This window comes from Triticum aestivum, chromosome 5B (genome assembly GCF_018294505.1).
Source record: "Triticum aestivum cultivar Chinese Spring chromosome 5B, IWGSC CS RefSeq v2.1, whole genome shotgun sequence".
Lineage (NCBI taxonomy): Eukaryota > Viridiplantae > Streptophyta > Magnoliopsida > Poales > Poaceae > Triticum > Triticum aestivum.
In genome coordinates this window covers 600,941,752-600,959,919 of record NC_057807.1, presented here as the reverse complement: position 1 = coordinate 600,959,919, position 18,168 = coordinate 600,941,752, and the positions used below count along the sequence as shown (strand labels likewise).

Below are 18,168 nucleotides of genomic sequence, written 5' to 3'. Positions count from 1 at the left end.
ACTTATGCACTTTACTTTGTGATAGCCATATTGTTCTTTGTCATATATCTTGCTATCACATAGTTGCTTATCTTGCTTAGCATAAGTTGTTAATGCACATAGGTGAGCCTAGTTGTTTTAGATTTTGTGCTTGACAAATTAACCTCTAGGTTTATTCCGTATTTGTTCAAGACTAAACCGTAATTATTTTAAAGCGCCTATTCGAACCCCCCCTCTAGGCGACATCCTCGACCTTTCAATTGGTATCAGAGCCTCGTCTCTCTTTGTTGGGCTTAACCGCCTAGAGAGTAAAGATGTCGAGTAGGGGATTAGAATTCTCTAACACTCTTAGTTTCGATGGCGTGAGGAGATTACAGTGGCCCTAGTGGCTTCTTGGGGAGCATTGTGCCTCCACACCGCTCCAAACAGATATTAGCATCCGCAAGGGTGTGAACTTCGGGATACATCGTCGTCTCCGCGTTCCTCAGTTATCTCTTACCCGAGCCCTTTACTTATGCACTTTACTTTGTGATAGCCATATTGTTTCTTGTCATATATCTTGCTATCACCTAGTTGTTTATTTTGCTTAGTATAAGTTGTTGGTGCACATAGGTGAGCCTAATTGTTGTAGGTTTTGTGCTTGACAAATTAACCGCTAGGTTTATTCTGCATTTGTTCAAGCCTAAACCGTAATTATTTTAAAGCGCCTATTCACCCCCCCCCCTCCAGGCGACATCCACGATCTTTCAGTCACGTATTGCCAATGTTGCCGTAGCTGCTCCTTCAGCCCGGCCCTGCACATAGTGGTAGCCCGGCTAGGCCGCTGGCCCACTAAAAGACGCAAATTGTTTTAAAAAAAGTGAACATTTTGAAACATGAATTTTAAAATTTTGGAAACATATTTTTAAAATACGAACAAATTTTGATACAGGAGACGATAGTGGTCTGGCCCGGTTCATCAGGCCGCCGCCATGATGATCACCCCACGTCTTTTTCCTGTTTCCGTTTTGTCTATATCTCAAAAAATAGTAAATACATATATTTGATAAAAACAACTTAGTGAATTGTTTAAAGAGTTCATCACACATTTTAAAAATGTTAATGCAGTGTAAAGTAATATTTGGCCAACTTACATGAAATGTTTGTACCATACCAAAGAATGTAAGTGCGTGATATTTCTTAAAAATGTTTATACAAGTAAAAAATGTTTGTGTAAATAAGAATCATACCATTCAAAAAATGTATGTCTTATTGCTAAAATGTGAAGTGTTGCAAAAAAATAATATGTTCATGACATTTTTTATAAATGTTTATGAAAACATAAAAATGTTCTCATAGTTTAAAAGCCCTTTTTATGCTATTCAAAAACATGTTCCGACATGTATTTGCAAAATGCTCAAAATATATTCACAAAAGTTCAAAATATCTAGCGGAGAAAATGTGAAACATGAATAAAAGATATTTTAGATGTATACCAAAATGTACAATATGTATGAGAAAATAGACATCAAACCAAGTGATTGAAAAAATGTTAATCATGCATTTGATTTTTTAAACATGTCTATAATAATGTTCCTGGTGTAAAGGAAAATTGTACATTGTGTAGGGAAAATATATACATGTGTTCAAAAAAGGAAAAACATATAAAAAAACTATTGAGAAACCGATGAAAACCGAGAAGAAAAAAGCAAACTAAAAAATTAAATAATAAAAATATAAAGCAAAACTGAAGAAAATCCAGAAAGCAAAAAAAGGTTGCATACAGTGAAAAAACCAATAAGGAAACCTCAGGGATAAAACTCGCACGCCACAGCTATAGTAGAGGATCTGCCGAGTAGCGCGCAGCTATGTCCCACAGAGCGCGCAGCTATGTCCCGCAGCGGGCGAGACATAGTTCCATCACTGCACACACCGCATGTTCCGGTGGCCTGCTAATCAAGCTTTCCTACAAATGGTTCATGCTCCCATCATATTACTCACTTGAAAAAATAATGCACCCTAAAAAGACATCACAAAATATATAGTTCTAAAAGAATTTAACAAACATATTCATGTTAGTTCTAAAAATCTTCACACAATTTCTAAAAGTGCCACACACACATTTTAAAATACTTCGGTGTTGCGAAAAGAGCGTACCTTAGATGATTAGTTTCCTTGTAGCGGAACTTGCCACTCAAGGTTGAGGTCCTACACTTGACACCGTTGCTCACATTTTTCTGGATTTATTTTAGACATTCCGGCGATATTCATTTAATGGGAGGAGACTTTCCCTTCAAGTACGAAAGGTCTATGGTGACTTCGTCAATCTCAGTGTCGGCTAAGTATCTCAAAGGTGCTCATAGGGATAGGGGTGCATGCCTGCGTTCAAAGGGTCTATATGACCATCTGCGATTGTAGTGTGTTCAGAAAGACTTAGGTGTTTCCGTGTGTTGTGTTTGTGAGGGATAAATATTTTCCAAAAAAACACAAACTTAATTTAGGAAAAATAATGAAAAAGTAAATAGTAGATAGGAAAAAAATGAAAAGAACCATAAAGGGAAACGAAAAAAAGAAAGGAAAAATAAAAAATAAACCAAGAAAAATAAAAACCAATAAAGACAGAAAAATAAACATGAAAACCACATTTGAGCTCGCAGACCATTAGTAGCGGTTGTAGGCGACTCCCCTACAACGCTTGCTACACTTGGTAATAGCATTTCTGGAAAACACACCCCTTTGGCCTCGTTTGGCAGAGGGGGATTTCCAGCCCCAAAAGGGGTGGGGATTTAAGAGGATTTGATGATCCCTCTCTTCAACCCAATCCCGTGAAATCGCCTAATCTTCCTTCAACCAAAATCCCCTAACCTAGTGACGACATATTATTTATTGTGCTGAAATGTTGTTTTTCTTTTACTAAAATGCTACTGAAGGTTGTTGTTGATTGTGTATACGGGCGTCCCCACAGGGAAGGGAAACTTTTTCATGGGGGGGGGGGGGGGGGGGGGATGTTACGTGGACTGGGATGGGTATGGGGTGACTGTCGTGGAGACGGAGATAAGGGTCCAATACCCGTCTGGGTAATCCCAATGGCCAGCTTGATTTTTTTCTAGAAGAACAATAAGAATTGAATACACGACGACACACATAATCACAATGGGAGAAAATCTAAAAAAATCACGTACTTTACTTGATACGGGCTACATACATACATGTGGATCAAACTCTTATGTGTCTAATGACTCTAGTTTAGACTAAAAACACTTGGAAATTATTTGTTCATACAAATTCCAAACCACTTTCCGTGGGAACCACCACCCACCATGTGAACCAAGGAAGGAGGCTTGAGTTTGTTAATAGATTTGTTCTCTGTGGCCACGCCACCACCTTGACCTGATTCATACATAGATTTGTCATGGATAAGTAAGCAAATCAATGAATGTATACCACCCATGCAAATGGTGAGTTGAACGAAGTACAGTAGCTAGGGCGAGGAGGACTGACCAGAAGTAGTCCCATCGCGGGTGGATCTTGGACATGCGGCCGCCGTAGGCGTACTCGGCGCGGCGGGCGTTGCGGAAGGCGCAGCAGCCGCAGGAGCAGACGGCGATGAGCAGCAGCAGCAGCACGGCGTTGACGATGGTGACGTTGTGCCAGTGGCGGCGCAGCTGCTCCATCACGCCGGCCCTGCACGAGTCGCAGCCGTAGCAGAGCACCGCCGGGTCGTTCTGCCACCGGAAGCAGTCCTCGTCCTGCACCGCCACCACCGCCGGGCCCTGGCCCGTCAGCCCGTCGCCGCCGTAGACGCAGGACGTGGGCGGCTTGCAGCAGCCGGACTGGACGGGCGTGAGGTCGCGGCGCATGTAGTCGTCGGGCGTCCATCCGGCCACCTTGGGGCACGCCCTGGAGCTGGCCACGCACGCCAGCGCCGGGCGCCAGTACCGGTCGGCGGACACGTGGCTGCGTAGCCACGGCGAGTAGTCCCGCATCCGGTACTCGCGGTAGGGCCTCCCGGGCACCGTCCGGCCGCCGCCGCCCGCCGTGACGGCGAGGCCGAACACGGTGGCGCCGAGGAGGAAGAGCACGAGGAGGAGCACGGCGAGCAGGTAGAGCCAGAGCGCCCAGGAGACGTGGTAGCGCGCGCCGACGAAGCCCGGGAGCGAGACGAGGAAGGCGACGAAGCCGACGGCGAGGAGCGGGGCCTGCAGCGCGGACTGGCACGTCGGGCCCGGGGCGGCGGAGGCGGCGTGCGCGAGCCAGAGGCCGGCGCCGATGATGGGGATGGAGGCGAGCAGGGTGAGCAGGTTGAGGTAGCCGATCACCGTGTTGCTCAGGTGGTACGGCAGCTGCTGCCCGTGGTTCATCCTGGATCCCTGGCCGGTGGAGTGCAATGCAGGGTCAGATAGATTCAGTATACCAGACCTGCTGCTGCTTGCTACGACTGTATATCATCACTCCTCCCTTGAGCGGCTACCAACTTGCTTCTCCTTTTCTCTTTTTTCTGTTTTGACTGCTTTTAGCTTGTGTGGATCCGTGTGTGTATGATCTGGCAATGTATCTTTTTTTGGGGTTTTCAAACTTTCACCTTTTCCGAATTATTCATCCCATTCATATTTGTCCGCGTTTCCTTTTCTACCTTTTCTCCCGCAAAGTAATTTTTTTCTCTCAGCCATTTTGTGCATGGATTTTTATATGGTTCAACTGTCAAAAGCACTCCCACTGAATCACACTTCAGTTGCAACGCTAAATCTTCATATCATATCATCACCAGCTCTGAAAACCTGCAATGCCGTTGCCTCAACACAATTTTGACATATGGTTTTGAGAATGTCACTTCACTTCTTTTCACCACCCCACAGTTGCAGCAATGTCATGGAGCCTTAGCCCTTAGGCTTGTACATGGTAGTGCTTAATGATTAAGCTAATGTAGAGCTGGATCTGACGGGCATATAAGAATCAGAGGGGCCGACAAAAGCACCCCAAGCAAGCATGCAGCTACATTTGTTTAACAGAACCGGGCGCCAGTAAAGGGGATGGATTTGGTCCATGCCACGCCCTGTTTGCTTTACCTCCTGCTGCTGCTTTAGTTACCCACTCGCTTTCCTGCAGCAGGCTGCGACAGTAAACACAAAAGCATTAGCGGCGTATATGGGATGTGGCCTCCCTGTAATCAGGCCCTTCTTGATGCGTTCAAATGCCGCCTTTTACACGCCATTTCTTTCTTTCGTGCGTGTGTATGAATGGATGGCTCGGATCGGATCGGATCGGCTTACGATGCGTAGCATACGTCGTTCATTGGAAGCGCTTTCCATTGACAGGGACTCGGCACCTTGTTACAAGCAAATTGCATTCCACTAAATCTATATATCCACCTTTTCGTCGGATCCTGCAATGATATTGCGTGGCGGTGATGATGCGACCGACTCACGACAGCTCCAGCTGAGGAATTTGGCACTATGGTCATAGGTTAAAAGGTGATGGAAATCGTCCAACAACTTGGTACTAGTAGGTGGGTCGCCGGAATTTGTATCAACGGCCGTGATGTTGTTACAGTTGTACACTTTCACTTCTAGTCCTATTCACTTTCTGTAGTGACGGTGGCATATATATTCCACTTGTACAATTTTTAACATGTTTTAATAAATATGAAACATGTGGAATTAGATAGCAGAATGTGCGAATTTGGTCGTTAGAGCTCGTCGTATGTTCGTAGATACCTCGTGGACCTTCACCATCCCCATTCCTCTCCTTACACGCCACTCCACCCCTTCGGCGCTGTTCGTACAAATCACTCTCCCTTTGCATGTTCATTTTTATGTAGAAATGCTTTTCTTGATCCATTATTAAGAGTTACTCCCTCCGTCGTATAATATAAACATGTTTTTCAAGCTAACATAGTTTGAAAAGTGTTCTTATATTATGGAACGGATAGAGTAGCTACCTACTAGTGAAGTTCTTGGATCATTGCTCATCGATCCAATGGCACAAACGGCAATCAAGTGGAGCAAAGGTTGGGCCCTAAGCGTGAGGAAATAAGGCAAAGATGCTAGGGCAACTCGGCCAAGGTTTTGTCCCTTGTTTTACCCAGGAACAACCGTCTTTTTCGGATCGCGGAACCGCTCCTCGCGCCGCCCCTTCCAAACGACCGGGGGCGAAACCTTACGCCCAGCCGCCGCCACCTCCCCCCTCCTCACGCCCCCTGAGGCTGCCACTGGCAAAGCCTGGCGTCGCCGGTGATGGGGGCGGCAGGGATTTGCTGCCTCCAGTCCCCTTGCGTGGTGGTAGGAGGAAGACCATCGTTTTGGGCGTCGACCGATCTCGGGGCTGCCGGATCGGATCTGGCACGAGGCGACCGCAGGCAAGGTGGGGTGAGTCGACGGCCTTCTCATGCGCGTGGCGGCGTCGTACTCCTCTGATGGTGGAGACTCGTGATCTGGCGATGATCCAGCTGCGTGGAACGACGGGATCCCAGTGACGAGCGCGAGAAGGCGCTGATAGTGGAGGCGCATCTACTCCATGGTGGATGCGCCCTTGTTGCTGCAGACATGAGCACCGATCTCGCGCGGCCCAGATGGGCTTGGGCGAGTCGAAGACTCTCGTTATGTGACTCCAGGTTGGCGCGGTGGTGCCTGACGGCGCTAGCTGCTAGGCACCACGTGGTGCTGGCGTCCGGCATGGCGGCGGCAGGTTGGATCGGGGGCGGAGTGGGAGCATGCTGAAGGAAATATGCCCTAGAGGCAATAGTAAAGTTATTATTTATTTCCTTATATCATGATAAATGTTTATTATTCATGCTAGAATTGTATTAACCGGAAACTTAGTACATGTGTGAATACATAGACAAAACATATTGTCCCTAGTATGCCTCTACTAGACTAGCTCGTTAATCAAAGATGGTTATGTTTCCTAACCATAAACATGTGTTGTCATTTGATGAATGGGATCACATCATTAGGAGAATGATGTGATGGACATGACCCATCCATTAACTTAGCATTATGATCGTTACAGTTTCATTGCTACTGCTCTCTTCATGACTTATACATGTTCATCAGACTATGAGATTATGCAACTCCCAAATGCCGGAGGAACAACTTGTGTGGTATCAAACGTCACAACGTAAATGGATGATTATAAAGATGCTCTACAGGTGTGTCCGAAGGTGTTTGTTGGGTTGGCATAGATCGAGATTAGGATTTTTCACTCCGTGTATCGGAGAGGTATCTTTGGACCCTCTCGGTAATGCACATCACTATAAACCTTGCAAGCAATGTGATTAATGAGTTAGTTGCGGGATGATGCATTAGGGAATGAGTAAAGAGACTTGTCGGTAATGAGATTGAACTAGGTATGATGATACCGACGATCGAATCTCGGGCAAGTAACACACTGATGACAAAGGGAACAATGTATGTTGTTATGCGGTTTGATAGATAAAGATCTTCGTAGAATATGTGGGAGCCAATATGAGCATCCAGGTTCCGCTATTGGTTATTGACCGGAGATATGTCTCGGTCATGTTTACATAGTTCTCGAACCCGTAGGGTCCGCACGCTTAACGTTCGATGACGATTTGTATTATGAGTTATGTGTTTTGATGACCGAAGTTTGTTCGGAGTCCCGGATGAGATCACGGACGTGACAAGGAGTCTCGAAATGGTCGAGACGTAAAGATCGATATATTAATTTGAAGGCTATATTTGGACATCAGAAAGGTTCCGAGTGATTCAGGTATTTTTCGGAGTACCGGGGAGTTACGGGAATTCACCAAGAGAAGTAATGGGCCTTATTGGGCCATAAAGAAAATAGAGAAGGCAGGCCAAGGGGAGGTGGCGCCCCCCATGGGTCCGAATTGGACTAGGGGAAGGGGGCGGTGCCCCCTTGCCCTTTCCTACTCCCTCTCTCCTTCCTTCTCTCCTACTCCTAAAAGGGAAAGGATTCCTACTAGGACTTGGAACTCCTAGTAGGACTCCATACATTTGGCACGCCCCTAGGGGGCCGACATCTCTCCCTCCCTCCTTTATATACGGGGGCAGGGGGCACCCCAAAGACACAAGTTTCTCTCCCAACCATGTGCGGTGCCCTCCTCCACAGTTAAACACCTCGATCATACCATCGTAGAGCTTATGCGAAGCCCTGTGCTGGTAGCATCATCATCACTGTCGCCACGCCGTCGTGTTGACGGAACTCACCCTCGTCCTCAACTGGATCAAGAGCACGAGGGACGTCATCGAGCTGAACGTGTGCTGAACGCGGAGGTGCCGTACGTTCAGTACTTGGATCGGTTGGATCGCGAAGATGTTCGACTACATCAACCTCGTTATTGAAACGCTTCCGCTTTCGATCTACGATGGTATGTGGACACACTCTCCCCTCTCGTTGCTATGCATCACCTAGATAGATCTTGCGTGATGTAGGAAATTTTTGAAATTACTGCGTTATCCAACAGTGGTATCAGAGCCAGGTCTATGCGTATATGTTATATGCACGAGCAGAACACAAAGAGTTGTGGGCGATAATGGTCATACTGCTTACCAGCATGTCATACTTTGATTCGGCGGTATTGTTGGATGAAGCGGCCCAGACCGACATTACATGACCGTGTTCATGAGACTGGTTGTGCCGACGTGCTTCGCACACATGTGGCTAGTGGGTGTCTGTTTCTCCAGCTTTAGTTGAATCGAGTGTGGCTACGCCCTGTCCTTGTTGAAGATTAAAACAACACACTTGACGAAAAATCGTTGTGGTTTTGATGCGTAGGTAAGAACGGTTCTTGCTAAGCCCGTAGCAGCCACGTAAAACTTGAAACAACAAAGTAGAGGACGTCTAACTTGTTTTTGCAGGGCATGTTGTGATGTGATATGGTCAAGACGTGATGAGATATAATTTGTGTTATGAGATAATCAGTTTTTGTTAAAGTTATCGACAACTGCCAGGAGCCTTATGGTTGTCTCTTTATTGCATAAGATGCAAGGGTCATATAATTGCTTTACTTTGTCGCTATACGATCAATAGTTGCAAATGCAATAGTTGGCAACATGATCATGTGACGACACGTTGATAGAGATCAAGATGATGGAGATCATGGTGTCATGCCGGTGACGATGGAGATCATGACGGTACTTTGGAGATGGAGATCAAAGGCACAAGATGATGATGGCCATATCATGTCACATATTTTGATTATATGTGATGTTTATCTTTTATGCTTCTTATTTTGCTTAGTACGGCGGAAGCATTGTAAGATGATCCCTTACTAAATTTCAAGGTATAAGTGTTCTCCCTGAGTATGCACCGTTGCTACAGTTCTCCGTGCTGAGACACCACGTGATGCTCGGGTGTGATAAGCTCTACGTTCACATACAATGGGTGCAAGCCAGTTTTGCACACGCAGAATACCCGGGTTAAACTTGACGAGCCTAGCATATGCAGATATAGCCTCGGAACACTGGAGACCGAAAGGTCAAGCATGAATCATATAGTAGATACGATCAACATAGAGATGTTCACCATTGAAAACTACTCCATCTCACGTGATGATCGGAGATGGTTTAGTTGATATGTATCATGTGATCATTTAGATGACTAGAGGGATGTCTATCTAAGTGGGAGTTCTTAAGTAATATGATTAATTGAACTTTAATTTATCATGAACTTAGTCCCGATAGTATTTTGCAAATTATGTTGTAGATCAATAGCTCGCGTTATAGATTCCCTATGTTTTTATATGTTCCTAGAGAAAACTAAGTTGAAAGATGAAAGTAGCAATGATGCGGACTAGGTCCGTGATCTGAGGTGTATCCTCATTGCTGCATAGAAGAATTATGTCCTTGATGCACCGCTAGGTTACAGACCTATTGCAAGAGCAGATGCAGACGTTATGAACATTTGGCTAGCTCAATATGATGACTACTTGATAGTTTAGTGCACCATGCTTTACGGCTTAGAACCGGGACTTCAAAAACGTCTTTGAAACATCACAGAGCATACGAGATGTTCCAAGAGCTGAAATTGGTATTTTAGACTCAGGCCCGTGTCAAGAGGTATGAGACCTCCGACAAGTACTTCGCCTAAGAGATGGAGGAGAATTGCTCAGCTAGTGAGCATCTACTCAGAATGTCTGGGTACAACAATCGCTTGAATCAAGTGGGAGTTAATCTTCCAGATAAGATAGTGATTGATAGAGTTCTCTAGTCACCCTCACCAAGTTACTGGAACTTCATGATGAACTATAGTTTGCAAGGGATGACGAAAACAATTCCCGAGCTCTTCGTGATGCTGAAAGTGCAACTATCCCTGGGTGGTTTTGATAATTCCTAACAACATATAGCTCATTGAGCTAATGCTATTTCAAGATAAATATTTCAGGAAAGCTCAATGATTGGCATGGCATGGATGAGAAAAATGGATCCCTCAAAATGCTAAGGACAAAAGGATTGGCTCAAGCTAAAAGAACAAGACTCTACATTTTCTATTTTAGTGATCCAAGATCACATTGAGTCTATACGAAAAGACAATACTATCAAGGAGGGATGAGGTGTTGCTTAATGGCTTACTTGCTCAAAATGCTTAGTGATATGCTCCAAAGCCCTCAACTACTCTCTCATATCCACATATGACCCAAACCAAAAGTCAAACTCGGCCCCACCGATTCTTTCCATCTGGCGCCACCGAGATCAGATGTCATAGCCACTGCCACAAACCCTAGGCAAATTGGTCTCACCGATAGGGATCTCGGTCTCACCGAGATGGGATTGTAATCTCTCTGTTTCCCTTCGTAACGTTTCGGTCCAACCGAGATGAGCGAATGGTCCCACCAAGATTGCAATGCAAACTCTCTGTTTCCCTTTCGTAACGTTTCGGTCTAACCGAGATGAGCGAATCGGTCCCACCGAGTTTGCCTGACCAACCCTCTGTGTGTCCATTACCAAAATCGGTCCCACCGAGTTTGTGTAATCGGTCTCACCGAGATTACGTTATGCCCTAACCCTAACCATATCGGTCCCACCGAGTTGCATGTCGGTCCCACCTAAATTCCTAACGGTCATATTATTTGCTAAATCGGTCTGACCGAGTTTCACGATTCGGTCCCACCGAGATTGGTAAGTTGTGTGTAACGGTTAGATTTTGTGTGGAGGCTATATATACCCCTCCACCCACTCTTCATTCATGGAGAGAGCCATCAGAACATGCCTACACTTCCAACATACATTTTCTGAGAGAGAACCACCTACACTTGTGTTGAGACCAAGATATTCCATTCCTATCATATGAGTTCTGATCTCTACCCTTCCCCAAGTTGCTTTCCACTCAAATCTTCTTTCCACCAAATCCAAATCCTGTGAGAGAGAGTTGAGTGTTGGGGAGACTATCATTTGAAGCACAAGAGCAAGGAGTTCATCATCAACACACCATTTGTTACTTCTTGGAGAGTGGTGTCTCCTTGATTGGCTAGGTGTCACTTGGGATCCTTCGACAAGATTGTGGAGTTGAACCAAGGAGTTTGTAAGGGCAAGGAGATCGCCTACTTCGTGAAGATCTACCCTAGTGAGGCAAGTCCTTTGTGGGCGACGACCATGGTGGGATAGACAAGGTTGCTTCTTCGTGGACCCTTCATGGGTGGATCCCTCCGTGGACTCGCGCAACCATTACCCTTCGTGGGTTGAAGTCTCCATCAATGTGGATGTACGATAGCACCACCTATCGGAACCACGACAAAAACATCCGTGTCTCCAATTGCGTTTGCACTCTCCAAACCCTTCCCTTTACATTCTTGCAAGTTGCATGATTTACTTTCCATTGCTCATATACTCTTGCATGCTTGCTTGAATTGTGTTAAGATTGCTTGAATTGTGCTAAGTTACTAAAATCTGCCAAGAACTAAAATTGGGAAAAGGCTAGATTTTTATTTGGTCAAGTAGTCTAATCACCCCCCCCTCTAGACATACTTTCGATCCTACAAGTGGTATCAGAGCCTTGGTCTCCATTTTCTTTGATTTCCATAGCTTTTGGTAGTCATAGCCTTGGTTTCACAACCTAGGAGATTATGGTGTCTAGCGAGGGAAATTACCACCGTAGAGGTCCTTACTTTGATGGTACTAATTTTGCTAGTTGGAAGCATAAGATGAAAATGCATATTCTTGGACATAACCCCGCCGTTTGGGCTATTGTGTGTATTGGCTTGCAAGGTGAATTCTTTGATGGGAGAGAACCGAACCATGAAGCTACCGCGGAAGAGTTGAAGATGTTGCAATACAACGCTCAAGCTTGTGATATCATCTTCAACGGATTATGCCCTGAAGAATTCAACAAAATCAGCCGCCTTGAGAATGCAAAGGAAATTTGGGATACTTTGATTGATATGCACGAAGGTACCGACTCCGTCAAGGAATCCAAGTCAGCTTGACAAGTTCAAAGTCAGCTTGACAAGTTCAAAATGAAGGATGGTGAAGGTGTTGCTGAAATGTACTCTAGGCTTGCCCTTATCACAAATGAGATTGCCGGCTTAGGGTGAAGAGATGACCGAAAAATTCATCATCAAGAAGATCCTAAGAGCTTTGGACGGAAAATATGATACCTTGTGCACATTGATCCAAATGATGCCCAATTACAAATATCTCAAGCCAACATAAGTCATTGGAAGAATTCTTGCTCATGAGATGTCACTCAAGGATGAGGAGGAGCTCCACAACAAGTCAAGTGGTGCTTACAAAGCCTCATGTGAAGCTCCCACATCATCAAGTGAGAAACAAACCTTCAATGAAGAATTGAGCCTAATGGTGAAGAACTTCAACAAGTTCTACAAGAGTAGAAGCAAGGAAAGTAGTTCCAAGTCAAGGTCCTACAATGACAAAAGATCTTCTAGTCATGAGCGTAATTGCTACAATTGTGGAAGACCCGGACACTATTCCAATGAGTGTACGACACCCTTCAAAAGAAGAGAAGATTCTCCAAAAAGAAGAAGTAGAAGAGAAGAATCACCATCAAGAGAAAGAAGGAGTAGAGATGATCGTTATGAACAAAGAACATCCCAGAGAAGCAAGGACTCGGAAAGGAAGGACAAGTCATCAAGGAGCTACACAAAACGAAGACATCAAGCTCATGTTGGTGAATGGTTATCCGACTCCGACTCCGATAATCACTCCGAGAGAAGTTATCACTCCGACTCCGAATATACTCAAGATGAAGGTGTTGCCGGTCTAGCACTTGTGTCAACCAACTCCTATGACATATTTGATTCACCAAATGAAGGACTTGGAAGATGCTTCAGGGCTAAAGGCCCAAAGGTACCACACCCCGAGTATGTTGATTTCAATAGTGATGAAGATGACTTGTTAGGTGATGATGATTTACTTGTTGACAACTCTAGTGATGAATACTATGATGAAACGTCAAATAATCATGCTAATCAAGATAAAACAAATGACAATGATAAGGAGAAGATTGATCACCTAACTAAAGAACTAAACACTCTTAAGTTAGCTCATGAAACTATCTTAGGAGATCATCGAGAACTTTTAAAGACTCATGAGAAGTTACGCTTTGAAAAGCTCAACCTTGAGCAAGAACATGAGTTTTTAAAAGCAATCAATGATGATCTTCGCAAGAAAAGTTCTTCTTACATTGCCAAGCGTTTACTCTTATCTACTTACATGCCTCAAGTCAAGTCTAGTAACAAGAACAAGAAAGATTCTTCCTCTAGTAGTAACAATAATCATGCTAAATCCAATGTTGTTGCTTCTAGTAGTTCTCTTGATTCGACTAATGATTCTCTTAGCCAAGTTACACTTGAGCAAGAAAATAGCTTATTGAAGGGAATTATAGAGAAAGGTGTTTATAAGAGCCTTGTCGGGAGTAAGCAATTCGAGGAAATTGTAGGCAAGCAACGAAGGCATGGAAGAACCAAGGTGTTGGTTTTGAACGAAAGTTCAATGCCAATGGAGTTGAGTGGGAAGAAGATCAATACCCCAAGACGAAGTTTGTTCCTCAACAAGAGAAGTATGATCCTACTTCTTTCAAAGGGACACAAGCTCAAGATGATCTTCCACCACAAGACCACAAGCAAAAAGGCAAGGATAAGCTTAAAGAGGAGATTGATGCATTTGAAGAAGCTCCTAAGGCCTTGGTCAAGTGGGTTCCCAAGACTACATCAAGTTCTACTTCATCGAGTACAACTACAACTCCAAGGATTCCCATCAAGATGATGTGGATCCCGAAGAAGAAGAACTAGAGAGTTCTTGAGGGTGACTCCGCCAACATACTTCACTCTTATCATTTTGGCAAGGACAAGTGCAATCAACTTCCACATCTTGCACTAGTTCAAGGAGTCACAAACCCTCTTGTTGGTAAGACAAGGGACAAGGTAACCTAATGCTTTCATGGACATCATCTTGTGTGTGCATCACTCTATGTCTATGGATATCCTTGTTTGTTCCTTGTGGGACTAACCCGTGTAGGTATTGAAAGTGTAACTCACTCCAAAGGATTGCTCCAAAAGATCTACATCAACATTGAGCATCCACATCTTCAACACCTACATGAAGTCATCATCGACAAAACCCAAGGTTAGTTCATCCCTCTGAGGGGGGATCTCACATCTAGGGGGAGCTTTAATCAAAGAATTGATCCAAAGAAACTCTAATGGTGTGAACACAACAATGCTTTATGTAAAAGTGGTAACCCCACTTGTGCTTAAACGATGAGTATGACCTATGATCAAATGTTCTCATTTGACTCCTAAGTCAATATACTCATATATAGATGACCTAGTCATCGCCAATTGCCTGATAGATGCTAGAAGTGTTTGTGCATGCTTTGTCACATATTTCATTTGCCATCTTGTTGTGTGAGCATGTTGGTTGCATATTTTACTCATTCGAGGACATCCACTTGTAGTTTTGATTGTTTGGTTTCTTTTCTTTTGCCAAGTGGATGGACAAGAATGCCTAAGAACCTTCTCTAGCTATCTATGCTTTTCTTGTCCCAAACTCTATTCATGCTACATCACAAAGTTTGATCAAGTCAGATTCGAACCACTCTGTGTGAGGAGCACTCGGAGTCCTTGATTCGTCATAGACTTAAACTTCCAAAACCTCTTTGTGCGTTTTGGTCTGACCGATTCATCCATTTCGGTCATACTGAGATCACTAAGTTGATCTAGGTTTTCAATCTCGGTGCAACCGATTTGAACTTTTCGGTCACACCGAGTTGCAGTAACTGCTTGCAGTAATGCATCTCGGTGCCACCGAGTTGTTCCACTCGGTCACACCGACAGGATCAGGCTATATATACACCCGAGCCAAAATTTGGAAAATTTTCCGAACCCCTTTGCCTGCGCATAGCCTGCTCTGCCTCTTCGGTTCTCCGGATCGTCCTCCTCGTCGCCAGCGACCTCCCACCACTGGTCTCCGCCCCCGTCAACGGGATTCTGTTCCGCCATTGTCGCCATAGCAAATCCATCGCCACATTAGGGTATGGATTCGAACTTTGTGCTATTCTTAACTCCGATTCCCAGCACATTGCATTGCCATGAATCTTGCCACGTTTGAAACCATTCTATCCAGCAAAATCACTCCGTAGATTAGTTTTGGATTGAAAATTTAGGGTTAGGTTTCCGTCGAACTCATCTCGGACCGACCGAGTTGTAGAAATCGGTCTCACCGATTTGGCTCAGGCCATTGCACATGTGATTCTCGGTCTGACCGAGAATTGCAAATCGGTGTGACCGAGTTCAATTCTTTATGAAACCCTAGTAGTCTCGATGCCACTGAACTATGACTCGGTCTGACCGAGTTTTTAGGTTCCAAAAGCTGCTTCGGTATCACCGAGTTTACAAATCGGTAGCTCCGAAATGCTTTCTGTGGAAAACTAGAACTAAGTTTTTGACTCAATTTTTTGCAAAAACCTCTGTGCTTTGTGATGCTCATCTACTCTACCTCATCTACATCTATTCACAGGGTCTGCTGTCAGAGTTTGCATCATGTCAGATCAGAGTGACAGTCAGAACAAGTCTGAGGAGCAAGTTCACATGAGTGAGGGCACTAGTCCCTCTAGCAGTTATGATGATGGTAGCAGGAGCACACCCATTTGCCCAAGGCAGCCACCAGGGCCAGAAAGAAGAAGACCTCAGATTCTGAAGATGAGGACTATGTGGCTGTTAAGGATGAGGCCACATCCAAGAAGAAGGTGCCGAAGAAGGAATATGGCACAGCTGCATCCACTAAGCCAGGAATGCAAAAGAAGGCACCTGGAAGGAGAGTTCCCACTTCCAAACCTAGGAAGGTTGCCACTGGTGAAACCATGAAGTTCACCATTGAGTCTGATGATGAAGCTACTGGCCAAGATAAGAAGAAGAAGAGAGTCAGAACTACTACTGCCAAAGTTCTTGGCAAGCCCTCTATGAGGAGAGACTCTGAAGAAGAAGAGGAAGAGGTTGCTGCACCAGCACCTAAAGCTCAGAAGCTGATGGGAGATGCTATAAGATCAGGGGCTGCTCCATCTAAGCCCAAAGATGCTCCCAAGGATGATGCTCCTAAGACCAAGTCTGCACCTAAGAGGAACACTAGGAGTATTCCAGCTGAAGAGAAGAACAAGGCCCCAGTGCCTGAAGCTGCTGAAGAAGAAGATGAAGACTCACTTGTCTTGAGAAAGTTGAAGCCCAAGATTCCTGATCATAATGATGCTCATCCAGTTGCAGAATATATGAAGCCCAGGAAGGATGCAGGTCTGAGACTCTGTAGACAGACTGATCCCTATGCTGTCAGAAGAAGAACTGCAGTGGACTACAGGTTCCACACTAAAGAACAACAAGATTTCTATGAGACAGTGCTGCTTGACAAGAAGCCCATTGTATGTGACATGAGATGGGTTGACTGGGATTACATCAAGAAAAAATAAGAGCACTATCCAGGAGCTTATGACAGTTTCAAGTCTTGTGGACTTGAAGACTTTGTTGGCCAGAAGCTCACCAAGTGGAATGATGAGCTCATTATGCAGTTTTACTCCATGATGACCCACAAGTATAGGGGATCTATCATAGTCCTTTCGATAAGTAAGAGTGTCGAACCCAACGAGGAGCAGAAGGAAATGATAAGCGGTTTTCAGCAAGGTATTCTCTGCAAGTACTGAAATAAGTGGTAACAGATAGTTTTGTGATAAGGTAAATTGTAACGAGCAACAAGTAACAAAAGTAAATAAGGTTCAGCAAGGTGGCCCAATCCTTTTTGTAGCAAAGGACAAGCCAGAACAAACTCTTATAATAGGAAAATCGCCCCCGAGGACAAATGGGAATATCGTCAAGCTAGTTTTCATCACGCTCATATGATTCGCGTTCGGTACTTTGATAATTTGATATGTGGGTGGACCAGTGCTTGGGTGCTGCTCTTACTTGAACAAACATCCCACTTATGATTAACCTCTATTGCAAGCATCCGCAACTACAACAAAAGTATTAAGGTAAACCTAACCATAGCATGAAACATATGGATCCAAATCAGCCCCTTACGAAGCAACTCATAAACTAGGGTTTAAGCTTCTGTCACTCTAGCAACCCATCATCTACTTATTACTTCCCAATGCCTTCCTCTAGGCCCAAATAATGGTGAAGTGTTATGTAGTCGACGTTCACATAACACCACTAGAGGTTAGACAACATACATCTTATCAAAATATCGAACGAATACCAAATTCACATGACTACTAATAGCAAGACTTCTCCCTTGTCCTCACGAACAAACGTAACTACTCACAAAGCATATTCATGTTCATAATTAGAGGGGTAATAATATGCATAAAGGATCTGAACATATGATCTTCCACCAAATAAACCAACTAGTATCAACTACAAGGAGTAATCAACACTACTAGCAACCTACTAGCACCAATCCCAGACTTGGAGACAAGAATTGGATACAAGTGATGAACTAGGGTTTGGAGATGAGATGGTGCTGGTGAAGATGTTGATGGAGATTGCCCTCTCCCGATGAGAGGAGCGTTGGTGATGACGATGGTGATGATTTCCCCCTCCCGGAGGGAAGTGTCCCCGGCAGAACAGCTCTGCCGGAGCCCTAGATTGGTTCCGCCAAGGTTCCGCCTCGTGGCGGCGGAGTCTCGTCCCGAAAGGTTGCTTATGATTTTTTTCTCATCGAAAGACTTCATATAGGAGAAGATGGGCGTCGGAGAGCCACCAGGGGGCCCACGAGGTAGGGGGCGCGC

General features: G+C 44.7%; 1 protein-coding gene across 1 annotated transcript; it reads right to left on the bottom strand.

Moving 5' to 3' along the window:
- Nucleotides 1-3,116: 3,116 nt before the first annotated feature.
- Nucleotides 3,117-4,442, bottom strand: LOC123117100 (tetraspanin-6). Its single transcript, XM_044537937.1, has 2 exons — nt 3,460-4,442; nt 3,117-3,348 (listed from the first exon to the last, which is right to left on the bottom strand). The coding sequence occupies exons 1-2, from the start codon at nt 4,317-4,319 to the stop codon at nt 3,309-3,311; spliced, it is 900 nt and encodes a 299-aa protein (XP_044393872.1). The 5' UTR covers nt 4,320-4,442; the 3' UTR covers nt 3,117-3,308.
- Nucleotides 4,443-18,168: the final 13,726 nt, after the last annotated feature.

Bases quoted from the DNA above. Each gene is read 5' to 3' on its own strand.
- LOC123117100 (XM_044537937.1), bottom strand. From the start codon at position 4,319: ATGAACCACGGGCAGCAGCTGCCGTACCACCTGAGCAACACGGTGATC. The intron at 3,349-3,459 runs GTCAGTCCTCCT...TGTATGAATCAG, and splicing joins CCGCGATGGGACTACTTCTG to GTCAAGGTGGTGGCGTGGCC.